Source organism: Anomaloglossus baeobatrachus, chromosome 4, assembly GCF_048569485.1.
Source record: "Anomaloglossus baeobatrachus isolate aAnoBae1 chromosome 4, aAnoBae1.hap1, whole genome shotgun sequence".
Taxonomy (NCBI): domain Eukaryota; kingdom Metazoa; phylum Chordata; class Amphibia; order Anura; family Aromobatidae; genus Anomaloglossus; species Anomaloglossus baeobatrachus.
The window spans coordinates 609,782,955-609,795,858 of NC_134356.1; the positions used below are offsets into that span (position 1 = coordinate 609,782,955).

General features: G+C 45.1%; 1 protein-coding gene across 1 annotated transcript in view; it reads right to left on the reverse strand.

Annotated features, from left to right (window-relative positions):
- The window catches only part of LOC142304134 (uncharacterized), a 189,807-nt gene that overhangs the window by 89,997 nt on the left and 86,906 nt on the right, over positions 1-12,904 (reverse strand). Inside the window, exons 2-8 of the mRNA XM_075346200.1 lie at positions 6,586-6,750; positions 6,406-6,454; positions 6,152-6,301; positions 5,332-5,404; positions 2,634-2,828; positions 2,396-2,477; positions 2,177-2,290 (exon numbers count right to left, since the gene is read on the reverse strand). Of these exons, the coding sequence (XP_075202315.1) occupies positions 2,177-2,290; positions 2,396-2,477; positions 2,634-2,828; positions 5,332-5,404; positions 6,152-6,301; positions 6,406-6,454; positions 6,586-6,750 (828 nt within the window). The remainder of the gene's footprint in view (positions 1-2,176; positions 2,291-2,395; positions 2,478-2,633; positions 2,829-5,331; positions 5,405-6,151; positions 6,302-6,405; positions 6,455-6,585; positions 6,751-12,904) is intronic.

Genomic DNA, 12,904 nt, shown 5'->3' on the forward strand with positions numbered 1-12,904 from the left:
AGGTGTGGGTTGTCAGCATAGGGTGTTCCAGAAAGCCTTAGGATCCTGCAGATCACTGGGGTAGTATATCCCAGGGTGCTGCATATATACCAGGATTGGGGACATATACACTAGGGTGGGCTGACATATATAACAGGATTGGGGATATATACACCAGGATGGGAGACATATATACCAAGAGGGGAAACATTACTACATAATGTAGGAGGAGGGAGGGCGAGTCGTATGTTTTTATAGAATTTAGAACACTACAGGGGTCCATACATCTGACTAACGTGTGCGAGGGGGCAGGTCAAAATTTTGCACTGGGGCCCATCGTACTCTACTTTCGCCACTTATTATGAATGTAATGGGTGTATACGTAATGTTAATGTTTGTGTAATGTGTATGTATAGTTTTCTAATCTTTATGTATGACAATCCAATAGCACAAAATAAGATGATTCAGTCAATGAATCAAAAATCAGAGCAATACAAACTTTACTAATCAATTAATCAAGTAAAATTGGCGTGTGGTGAATATACCATAAGGGGTACACATCCAAATATTATATATAAAATCAGAAATATGGATTATAAAATATATATCAAGGGATGAGGCCTGCTGTGTATAGATCTAGAGTCAAAATGAGGCGGTATCAAGGTTTAATACTCCAGGCTAGGAGTTGCCATAAAACTGGTCAAATCCGTTAGCGAAGGGAACCTCCGGGGTTTCCCAGCAGTCAAGACCCGATTGAAGGCAATAGCTCACACCGTAAAGGGAAACACAGTCACCGCCAAGGCTACAGTTCCCAGGGCCAGAGCCTGTGGGCAAAAGGGGCTCCCTCAGCATCCATCCAAGCGAGCGGGTTACCGGTGGGAAGCCATTGGAACCGTAAACACAACAAAGGTGCAGGGAAAGGCAGTCACCATCAACCTACCGGGAGGAGAAACACCGCAGCCGCCTGTGGGACCCGTCCATCCAGCCGTTTGTTTTACCGGAGATTCTGCATTATTCATTGGCTGAGTGAGTACCACTGTGCCGTGCGGCACCGCGCAGCCCCCGCGACCCTGCACCTCACCAGGCCCCGTAACCCACCTGCCATCCATCCCTCACCGGGCCCCGGGACAACCAACTCCCCTGCCCACGGAGGGGAAAAACAACATCCAAGCTGCTCCCTGTCATCGCTCCTGGGATCCCCGTCCAGAGCAGCGGTGGTGTCACAACCTCACCACAACCGTGGGTGGCGTCACGGACAATAAATCCCCAAAACCATTCCCCTTTCACTCACGGGCGAGGAACGCCGCTCGAGCCACCACCGAACAGCAGCAGTAGCAGCTGGACTCGAGCAGTGGGTGAGCGCAGCGTCCCCTCCCCGCCCGCGACACTTGCATACAGAAAAGCTATGATTAGAATGTATAAAATGGGGAATTACCCTATTATGCAAATAAGTGTGCAACGTCATACCTGACGAAATACTGTAGACTGCTAATAGTACATACTGTACAGTAAATGGAATTGTTCAAAGGGTTGCCCAACAGACCTCTGTCACGCTGTTCTCTCTAGCGCAACTCATCCGTGATTGGACTGTTGATCTTCTGTGTGCTGATTCATGTTAGTCTGCTTGCTCCTTTAATCACATGTTGTGGGGAGACCTATCATCTGCTTCTCTCCTATTTATACTGTTGGAAGTCTTCTACCCATGCCAGCTATAGTTTATTCTGTGTTGGTCTGTGAGGTGTGGTGTCCCAGTCTCTCTCTGGTGAAAGTTGTGATTAGTTGTTGCTTTTTGCTTGGTGGAGCTTACCCCTGTTTTGTACTTCTTTCCTGCTCTTGTTTTCCTCCTGAATCTCCTACTGTCTTATCCTGTGTGTGTGCGTGCTGTGTGACAGAGTTTTCTTTTTTCCCTTGTCTGTATTTTTCTCTGGTTTCAACACACTCCTGTCCTGTTCCTCCCTGGGGGAGTGGGAAGGGAATTAGATCAGAATTGGTAATGAGCTGGATAAGGAAGAAAACTCAGGCCTTTCCACCATTAGGAGTATCCCTGAGAATATTGATAGCATAGGTCCCCCTAGGTTGAGGGACAACTTAGGAGTCCCGGTTCATCGCTATCCCAATGTCATGGTGACACATGGCATCTCACAGTTCCCCTTTTTGTAATTTAAGGATAAATATAAGGGCAAAAGTTTCTTCTTACCAACAAGTCACAATCTTTCAGACTTCCATCTTCTTCTTCTGTAATTTCTGCTAAAACCTCAGCTACTAGTTCTCTCAATGGAGCATTATCAAAACCCTTGGACACAAAGGAGTGCTAAATAAAAAAATATATGCATGAGACAGAATCACTGATTTCATATTAAATTAGGCTGTCTTGTTTCATCGTCTAGGCTTTTTCAATGTCTTCACTGTAACTAACCTCAATAAGCTCATTGATTGAAGATCGTTCTTGGGGATTCCTTTGTAAGCACTTACTTAGAAACTCTTTAAAGTCTTGAGACCTAATTAGGGAATAAAACAAAGACAACTCAATATCAATTGACTATGAAACTAAGAACGTACTTGCCTGAGTTTGACGACATTTTCTTTGAATGAACATGAAGAAGTTTTCATATTAAGTTGAATACTAAACAGATATGCGAAAAAACTTAACTTACCACAACTTCTGATACTTCAGATTCGGTGGCTCCGACTTGAGGATCTTGAGCAAAACACGAGTGGGATTCATTTCGTGATTAGGAGGCTGAGTTTCAGCCAGCTCAATAAGAGTAACACCAAGGGACCAGACGTCAGCCTTATAGTCATACGGGGCATCTTTGCACGTCTCACACATTATAACTTCGGGGGCCATCCTACATAAAGAAAGTATTTTGGAAGTAAGGACAACTTTAAAGTCTACTTGAATCACATTAATCCTCCATAACAATTATCATCTTATGACTATGGCACCTATCAAGCGATGGGCAGCAAGTGATCAGTCAATTTAAAGGGAATCTGTCAGTAGGATCAAACCTCATAAGCTGTCTCTATGGGAATGCACGTCATAGAAAGTTGAATAAAATGATACCTTTGATAGCTGTTTCTGATGTTTTATTCCGGAGAAATCCACACTTTTTCTTAATATATAAATGAGCTATTAAGGTCTCTGGATTGGATAGACACTGATCTCCCTGAAACTCTGCCTCTAGAGCTTATTTTTAATGAAAAGAGGCATTACCAGTGTGAGACATATAATGACTGACTGTCTGCTCTCCTGATCTACATGCCTTACACTGGTAAATCTCCCTTTCATTTAAAATATCTCTGGAGGCAGATTCTCGGGGTGCCAGTCCTGTTCATATACGATGATGCACTGCCGAGCACAATGATTTTTTGCGCAGTACAAAAGATCATGTTATTGTCACGATTCACCTTTGGCTCTGCTCCTTGCAGAGCCATTGGGTTTTGTCTATAGCTCAGTTATTTGTATTCCCCGGGTCCTTGCTGGTGGGCGGGGCTTGTTTGGTGCCTTGTTCCGGTAATCGCCATGCTTTATCTTTGGTCTGTTTCCACCGGAACTTCGCCAGTGATAGTTCCTGTTCTGCAGTGTGTGCTTCTGATTCCCATGAGTTCATTCTGATCCTCGTCCCGCTACCCCGACTCTTCTCCCTGTCCACCGCTCCATCCATCTTGTCTGTGCACCCTGACTTCCTGACCCTTCGTTTCTCTTGTTCCCTTAGTCTCGCTTCCCCCCTTTTGTACTGATGTTCCCCTTTGCCTTCTGACCTCGGCTTGATCTCTGACTATGGTTCTGATCCCCTTCTGTATCTAACGTTACCTCCCAGCTACCGACCTTAGACTTCTACGTGACTTCAGCTCCTCTTCTTTTGAACTGACGTGACCTCCTGGCTCTGTTTCTCGGCATGTATGACCATTCTTCTACCTTCCCTCCTAGATACTGGTGACATCTAGTGGGCAGATGTCGCATTACACATGTTGCTCTACATCTCTCCTGTGTACCTGCGCCCCCTTGTGGTAGTATTACAGTTACGCAATGCAATGAATGAGCATTTTGCTCATTTATCGGGTTATTGCCAGCCTGTTTACACAGCAAGATTGTGAAATAAGAGTTTTTAACAATTTTTGTTCATGATTATCTTGCAGTGTAAATGCTTCTTTAATTTAAGTGTATGCAGGAACATGAACCAGTATATTTACGCTTGTAGTATAACAATAACTACACTCATAACTACATTAATTGTCAGCATTTGTAAAGGGAGCTGCAAGTAGTAGATCTTGATGATTTGCCCAAGTTCATTCAGCGCAGCAGAACATTCCTCAGTTAACCATTAATAACCTCATTGATTGAAAACAAGATGTGTAAGTGTGGGGATTTCTGCCCATAGTAGTCATACTTGATACTAAATAAATCGAGATGTTTTAAAAAATGTATTTCTATTTTTTCAGAATTTGCAGGTCATTAAAGGGAAACAATCAACAGGATTTTACCATATAAAATAAAGGCAGTGCCATACTGGAGCTAGGATGGTGATTAAAATCAGACCTTCACTTTCCAGATTGGATCTTTGATTGCAGAAAAAAACCTTTGATAAAGGTCTAAAAATTAGTGCATTCCTTCATTGACGTGTGCAGCGGGGCGGGCCTTTGTAGGTTGGGTCCTCAGTGTAAATTCCTTCGGCATTCTCCTGGCTTGCCCCTTTTCTTTATTCAAATTTTGCGTTGCGCCGCCATTACCATTCAGTGCATGTGCATTCCTGGTGTAATGATGTCTTTATTAAATTGGTCCCGGAATCAGCGCATGCCTGTACTGAGATCTCCGGCACCATTTTGTTGAATACACTGTGAAGAAGACCATAAGCGGCATCGGCGCAGATTTAATTAACTGTTTTCATCTGCGCATGCGCCGATGTCACTCATAGTCTTCACAATGTCTTCAGTAAAATGGCGGGACACGCATGCACTGACTCTGGCACAATTTTAATGAAGAAATCATTACTCTAGCAACACGCACACACTGCCAATTGTGGCAATGGTGAAAAGAAAAGGGGCAATCCAGGAGGACCCGACCCACAAAGTCCCGTTCCGCCGCAAATATCTATCAAGGAATGCACCAATTTTTGGACTTTTATCAACATTTTTTTCTGCAATCAAAGATCCAATCAGAAAAGTGAAGGCATGATTTTAATCACCATGCCAGTGCTAGTATGGCACTGCCATGGTAAATATCCTTGTGGTTGGTTCCCTTTAACTTGCCTATCCATCCTATGATTTCCATGACTCTACAGCTTTCCCATGTTGGTGTTGCATTTCTAATGTTGAGGAGCCTATGTTGAAGAAATAAGAAAATTCTCTTACCAATAAGGAGTTCCAATAAAAGAACTTCGACGTTGTAGGGTCTGGCTGTTTACTGCAGAGACACCAAAATCCGCTGACAGAGACAGGACACAGAAAGGTTAATACAAATATAGCCAACATTGATGTCACTACACAAGAAGTGTACGCTTTGAAGTATTTAGTGGAAGAGCATAATTTTATTTCAGGAGGGGACTGAAACTTTATTTATTTTTTTGAGGGGGCACTCACAAAGCATTAATACTTGTTATGGGAGTACTACACACATTAACATCTGCTAGGGTGACACTTGGGGAATCATGAATTTTAGGGCCCTAAAGATGATACTTTTCACCTGTGAGTCACTCCGTTTACTTTACTGTATTCCTCTATATAGTCTGCAGAACTAGTATTTTACCACTATAGGGGCATTATATAGTGGTAATATTGATCTCGGTGGTTGAATAGTGCTTGTTTTATTCAGTAACAGCATTGGTATCTGTTGATGTGCCCAATGCCAACTGTACCCGCTATAATTTAAAGGGAACCTGTTATGTAAAAAAACTATATTAACCTGCAGCAATGAGTTTAATTCACTGGGTACTAGTGTTCTGATGCCATGCTGCCACCATACTGAAAACTAAGCTACCGGGAGGATATGAACTTTATTCCTTCAGGCAGCCTCTGGCTTTCAGTCATGAGTACACAGTGAGCGGCTGCTGCAACTATGCACCAGCACTGACTGATAGCTGGCTCAACACTTCTTTTTTATGTACATATTGAATAGTTAACTTACCAATATAGATATTGTAAACCTTCTGGGGAGATACAGAACAACTCTTACCCAAACGGATGTCTCCATGCTGTGTGAGTAGGATGTTCCCAGCCTTCAAGTCTCTATGGATGATTTTATTTGAGTGTAAATGCTGAAGACCAAGGAGTGTTTGGTAAGAGACCACCTGGATCTGGCTCTCAGTCAGACCATGTCCCAGCTCTGCACAGTGAAGTGTGTAATATATAAATCAGACATTTACTAAAGACTTCAATTTAATAAGTGTGTTTTGATATATATGTATAAAGATTGCACTTTTTACTGACCATGCATAACTCCATCAAGTGCTCCTCCGGCACAAAACTCCATAACGATCTGAGAGGAGAAAGAGTTACCAGTCATTATGTAGAGCATCCCTTCTACGCAATGTTGACCAACATTTTGTGAGTTCTTTACCTAATAATGCATTTTAAAACAATTAAGGTGTAAACTCATCAGCATCTTACCCAGAGTTGCCGATCCCAAAAAATTGCCTCTTGGAGTCTAAGGATGTTTAGATGCTGGCATTGCCCCAAGATATTAATCTCAGAAACATGATCCTCCAAGGCTTCTTCACATGAAATTTCAAGAATCTTCACTGCAGCCATCTCCTGTCTCTCCTTATGATGTGCCTGAAAACACAGTATTATACTATGAGAAATCAACATTCTGCAAAAGTATAGCTTATAAATTCCCATGTCCGTTGTACACAATGTATTATTGTTGTAGGGGTTCCACTTTTTGGCAGCCTTTCACCGGCAAAATAGAATAACATAAAATAAAACAAAGCTATTCTCCCAGCAAAGCAAGTTTGCGCTTGATCCAGTGCTGACAGACTGTCCAGCACAAACCAAAGGTGATTCCATCTCTACTTTCAGACAATACTGAGGAAGCTCAGCTGGCTTAAATAGTCCCACCAAAACATGTGCTTGAAGTATGGGAAAGACCAGTCTCGCCCTGCTCTACTGGTCTTTCCTAAAACCCAGACTCAAAAATCTGGATCCATTAAAACAAACCTTTAAGCACTATCTGTGCTAGAGCCTTTGTCTCCGGGTCCTATATCACCAAGGGTAGCCATCTTGGTGAAACATACCTCCCATCAAGGACCTTACCAGCTGCTTCTGTACATACCCCATCTGCCCAAAGTCAAGGGCTGGGCACCTTCTACCAACCAACAATGATTCCTTAAGAAGGCATAAGCTTTACCAGGCAGCTTCCAGGGTCTATGTGCTATTTGAATATTAAAATCTTGCAGAGACAATAAACATTGACTCACCCAGGCATTTTTCATTTTCTTTTCTCTCATCCCCCTAATTGGGCATGGATGGACAGTAAGGGTGGCTTTGCACGTTGCAACATCGCACGTGAGATGTCGGTGGGGTCAAATCGAAAGTGACGCACATCCGGCGTCACTTTCGACATCGTTGTGTGTAAATTCTAGATGATACGATAAACGAGCGCAAAAGCGTCGTTATCGTATCATCGTTGCAAGCTCTGACTTTTCCATAATTTTTCTGCAGCGATGGTACGATGCTGTTCCTTGTTCCTGCGGCAGCACACATCGCTGTGTGTTACGCCGCAGGAGCGAGGAACTTCACCTTACCTGCCGCCGGCGGCTCTATGGAAGGAAGGAGGTGGGCGGGATGTTTACATCCTGCTCATCTCCACCCCTCTGCCGCTATTGGCCGCCTGCTGTGTGACATTGCTATGACGCCGCACGACCTGCCCCCTTAGGAAGGAGGCGGGTCGCCGGCCAGAGCGACGGTCGCAGGGCAGGTGAGTGCATGTGAAGCTGGCGTAGCGATAATTTTCGCTACGCCAGCTATCATAAGATATCGTACCTGCGATGGGGGCGGGGACTATCGCGTGCGACATCGCAGCATCAGCTTGCCATGTCGCAACGTGCAAAGCCCGCCTATGATAAATCCCAAGCACTCAATTGGATACGAGAGGTAATGCAAAATGTGTTTTATTAGTAGACTATTTGCAAAAAGGAAAAAGAAACGCCACTACCAAAAATATAGCAAAGCCAACGTTTCGGCCTTTGTCAAGGTCTTGTGTATAATAGAGTGATGAATGAGACGAATTGAACGTCTAAGGACTGTACCATAAGTAAGGCGTTACTTTAAAGAGGTACTTTGCAATAGCCAGGAAGGTATGTAAGATAGGTAGAGGGAGAAAAAGGATGCCTGGAGAGCACGAGGAATGAGGACATGGTCCTAGAGGTCTGTGGTACTGGCAGGAGGCGTGTGGCGCCTCAGACCTCTGGGACCCTGTCCCCATTCCTCGCGCTCTCTTAGAGCATCAAATTTCGCCTGAACTTTGTTTAGATGATCTAAGTACGCCACTGCATACTTGTTGTGAGGGGCTAGGACTTGATCCATTACTACTCCCTCAACCATCAAGGTTGGGGAACAAGTCTCTTGCTGTAGCCATTTTTGTACCAAGGGCAGGAGGTAAAAATTTTGGGACCGGAATGTAGCGCTCACCACCAGGGGGCGCAGGTACACTGGAAAGGTGTAGCATTCCTAGTTGTATTGAGGCGCTTGCCCGCTAGAGGTTACTAGTACCAAGGCGGGGACGGTCTACAGAGTAGTCGATCAAGCCAAGTGTCAGAAGCCGGGAGACCACGTCAGTACAGAGGAGCAAGAGAAGCTGAGGTCACGTGCAAGCCGGTGGTCGGTAAGCCAGGAAATAGCGTCAGGTACAGAAGGGGAGCAGAGCCGTGGTCAGAGAACAAGCTGTGGTTGGAAGCCGAGAGGACACAAAGGTACAGAGGAGAGAGCGGGGCCTGGGGTCACAAAATAGGTTGAGGGTCAGGGAGACAGGTAGTACAGAATATGGGAGGGATGGTGGTCAGGGAATGGGATGCAAGGTAATGGGACAAGATCAGAACAATTCACGAAAACCAGAAACATACACTGCAGAGCAGGAACTATTACTGGAGGCATTCTGGGTGAAACAGCTCCAAGATAAGGCAGAGCGATCACCCGGAATGAGGCATGACCAAAAAGACCCCTCCCACCAAGCCTGAATCCGGAGAATACAGACAACAAGAAAACACCTAGGACATAATGGCTCTGAATAGAGCAGAGCCATAAGTGAATCATGACATGGAGAAGCTTGTCCCTGTCTGTGATTGATGCACTTGTTGCACCCTGACTGCCAGGGTTATGCTCAACTGAGCCAAGATCTCCACCTTGAGCTTGCTGTACGCCTTGATGTCCTGAAGGATCAAGTCATAATTGGCCCGTGGTTCCTAGACAATTATGGCGCCAGAACCTCTCCCCACTGCTCCCAAGGCAGTCTCTCAGGGTCCACCATCCTCTCACACAACATCAGGAATGTCTTGATGTCATCCAAAGGAGTCATCTTTTGCAACACCCCTCTTTCTAGCTTCCTCAATGGGGTTTTGTCACTCCAGTTTGGAGGTGGTTTGGCTTTCATGATATGGATGGTTTCTATCAGGAGCATCATCTGCTGCTGCTGTTGTTGTTCTTGCTGCTGCTGTATCTGTTGCTACTGCAGCTGGAACTGTTACATCAACAGTTTATTAGCTTCCTGCTGGGCTTGCTGTTTCTGTATGCTGACCTAGACCAGCTGCTTGATTAGCTCCTCCATAGCTTTACAATGCTTGAACAGCCGAGGCCGCCTTTTTCCAGGATATACAGACTTTATATGGCAAATTACTGTGCTCCTTGGGATTTCTTCCTGTACTTCAGCACCAATTGTAGGCGTTCCACTCTTTGGCAGTGGTTGAGGTAGACACAGGCAGCAAAATTCTTAGTAAAATAGGAAGATTTATTTAACTTTAACAAACTGTCTTTCATCAGCAAAATGGAACAACACAAGATAAAACAAAGCGTTTCTACCAGCAAAACAAGTTTGCGCTTGGTCCAGGGCTGACAGACTGTCCAGCACACCAGAGGTTATCCCCTACTACTCTCAAACTGAGGCACCTCAGCTACATTAAATAGTCATACCAAAATTTGGGTTAGAGATATGGAATGATCAGTCCCACCTGCTTTTCTGGTCTCTCCTAAAACCCAGAACTAAAAATACAGGTCCCCTATCTGTGATGGAGCATTTGTTTCCTAAATCACTGAGGCTAGCCAGCTCAGTGACACATACTTCCCAACCAGGACCTTACCAGCTGCTTCTCTTCATTATATATGATGTGACTTTGAAACCATCAAGTATAGAGGTCCCATTTCAACTATAACCTCTCATTGTATGTACTAAATACAATAAAAGAAAAAGCCCCCCGTCACATTTAGCGACTTACCAGCGATCCCCAAAATGATGCAACCTGATAAGGATCACTGGTAAGTCGATGGTAGGTCGCTGGTGAGATATCACACAATCAGACCTTACCAACGACTCAGTAACGATACAGGTCGCAGTAGCGACCTGTATAACGATCTCTGCTGTCATTGGGACCTTGTCACACAGTGTCAAACATAGCGATGTGTCCTGCTCAGCAGGACATCGCCTTTGAAGAAAATGGTCCAGGACACTCAGCAACAACCGGCGACCTCACAGCAGGGGCCAGGTCGTTGCTGGATGTCACACATAACGCGATCGCTAGCAAGATCGCTGTTGCATCACGAAAACTCAGCAGCGATGTCGCTAGCGATGTCGCTTAGTGAGACGTGGCCTTTAAGGGGTACTTTGCACATTGCGACATCGCTAGCGGATGGTAGCAATGCTGAGTGCGATAGTCCCCGCCCCTGTCGCAGATGCGATATCTTGTGATAGCTGCCGTAGCGAACATTATCGCTACGGCAGCTTAACACGCACTTACCTGCCCTGCGACGTCGCTCTGGCTGGTAAACCGCCTCCTTCCTAAGGGGGCGGGTCGTGCGGCATCACAGCGACGTCACATAGCAGGCGGCCAATAGAAAAAGGGGCGGAGATGAGCGGGACGTAAGTATCCCGCCCACCTTCTTTCTTCCTCATTGCAGGCAGGACGCAGGTAAGGAGATGTTCCTCGCTCCTGCGGCTTCATACACAGCAATGTGTGCTGCCGCAGGAACGAGGAACAACATCGTACCTGTCGCTGCAGCGAAATTATGGAAATGTCCGACACTGCACAGATCACCGATTTTCGACGCTTTTGCGATCGTTTATCGGTGCATCTAGGCTTTACACGTTGCAACGTCATTACCAGATGTGCATCACTTTCGATTTGACCCCGACGAGATCGCAGTAGCGATGTCGCAACGTGCAAAGTACCTAAGGCCTTGTGCGCACACTGCGTTTTTACCCGCGGTTTTTCCCGTGTTTTTGCTGCAGGAATTTCTTGAGAAATGTTTGTAACCTTTCTGCAGACATTTCCTAGCAAAACCTATGGGAAAAAATAGCTGTGCGAACACTGCATTTTTTTCTCAAGAACATTCTTTCTGCAGAATTTTCTTGAGAAAATTTCTTGAGAAAATGTGCATGTCACTTCTTTTCCGCAGGTACCTGCGGTATTTCACTCCATTCACTGTAATGTAATCGCGAAATACTGCGCGTATACCGCAGGTAGCAAATGATGTGCGGTATACCCTCGGTATAGCCGCGGTTTACCTGCGGTAATGTTCATCACTACTTTGCATTTTGCAGGGAAGTGATGTCATTATGATAGGAAGAGGAAGCGGAGCAGAGAGTAAACACACACATCACAGACACAGACATAGAACACACACACACACACACACATCACACTCACACACAGACACAGACATATAGAATACATATACAAATCACGTACAGTGCCTACAAGTAGTATTCAACCCCCTGCAGATTTAGCAGGTTTGATAAGATGCAAATAAGTTAGAGCCTGCAAACTTCAAACAAGAGCAGGATTTATTAACAGATGCATAAATCTTACAAACCAACAAGTTATGTTGCTCAGTTAAATTTTAATAAATTTTCAACATAAAAGTGTGGGTCAATTATTATTCAACCCCTAGGTTTAATATTTTGTGGAATAACCCTTGTTTGCAATTGCAGCTAATAATCATCTTTTATAAGACCTGATCAGGCCGGCACAGGTCTCTGGAGTTATCTTGGCCCACTCCTCCATGCAGATCTTCTCCAAGTTATCTAGGTTCTTTGGGTGTCTCATGTGGACTTTAATCTTGAGCTCCTTCCACAAGTTTTCAATTGGGTTAAGGTCAGTAGACTGACTAGGCCACTGCAACACCTTGATTTTTTCCCTCTTGAACCAGGCCTTGGTTTTCTTGGCTGTGTGCTTTGGGTCGTTGTCTTGTTGGAAGATGAAATGACGACCCATCTTAAGATCCTTGATGGAGGAGCGGAGGTTCTTGGACAAAATCTCCAGGTATTCCGTGCTATCCATCTTCCCATGGATGCGGACCAGATGGCCAGGCCCCTTGGCTGAGAAACAGCCCCACAGCATGATGCTGCCACCACCATGCTTGACTGTAGGGATAGTATTCTTGGGGTCATATGCAGTGCCATCCAGTCTCCAAACGTCACGTGTGTGGTTGGCACCAAAGATCTCGATCTTGGTCTCATCAGACCAGAGAACCTTGAACCGGTCTGTCTCAGAGTCCTCCAAGTGATCATGAGCAAACTGTAGACGAGCCTTGACATGACGCTTTGAAAGTAAAGGTACCTTACGGGCTCGTCTGGAACGGAGACCATTGCGGTGGAGTACGTTACTTATGGTATTGACTGAAACCAATGTCCCCACTGCCATGAGATCTTCCCGGAGCTCCTTCCTTGTTGTCCTTGGGTTAGCCTTGACTCTTCGGACAAGCCTGGCCTCGGCACGGG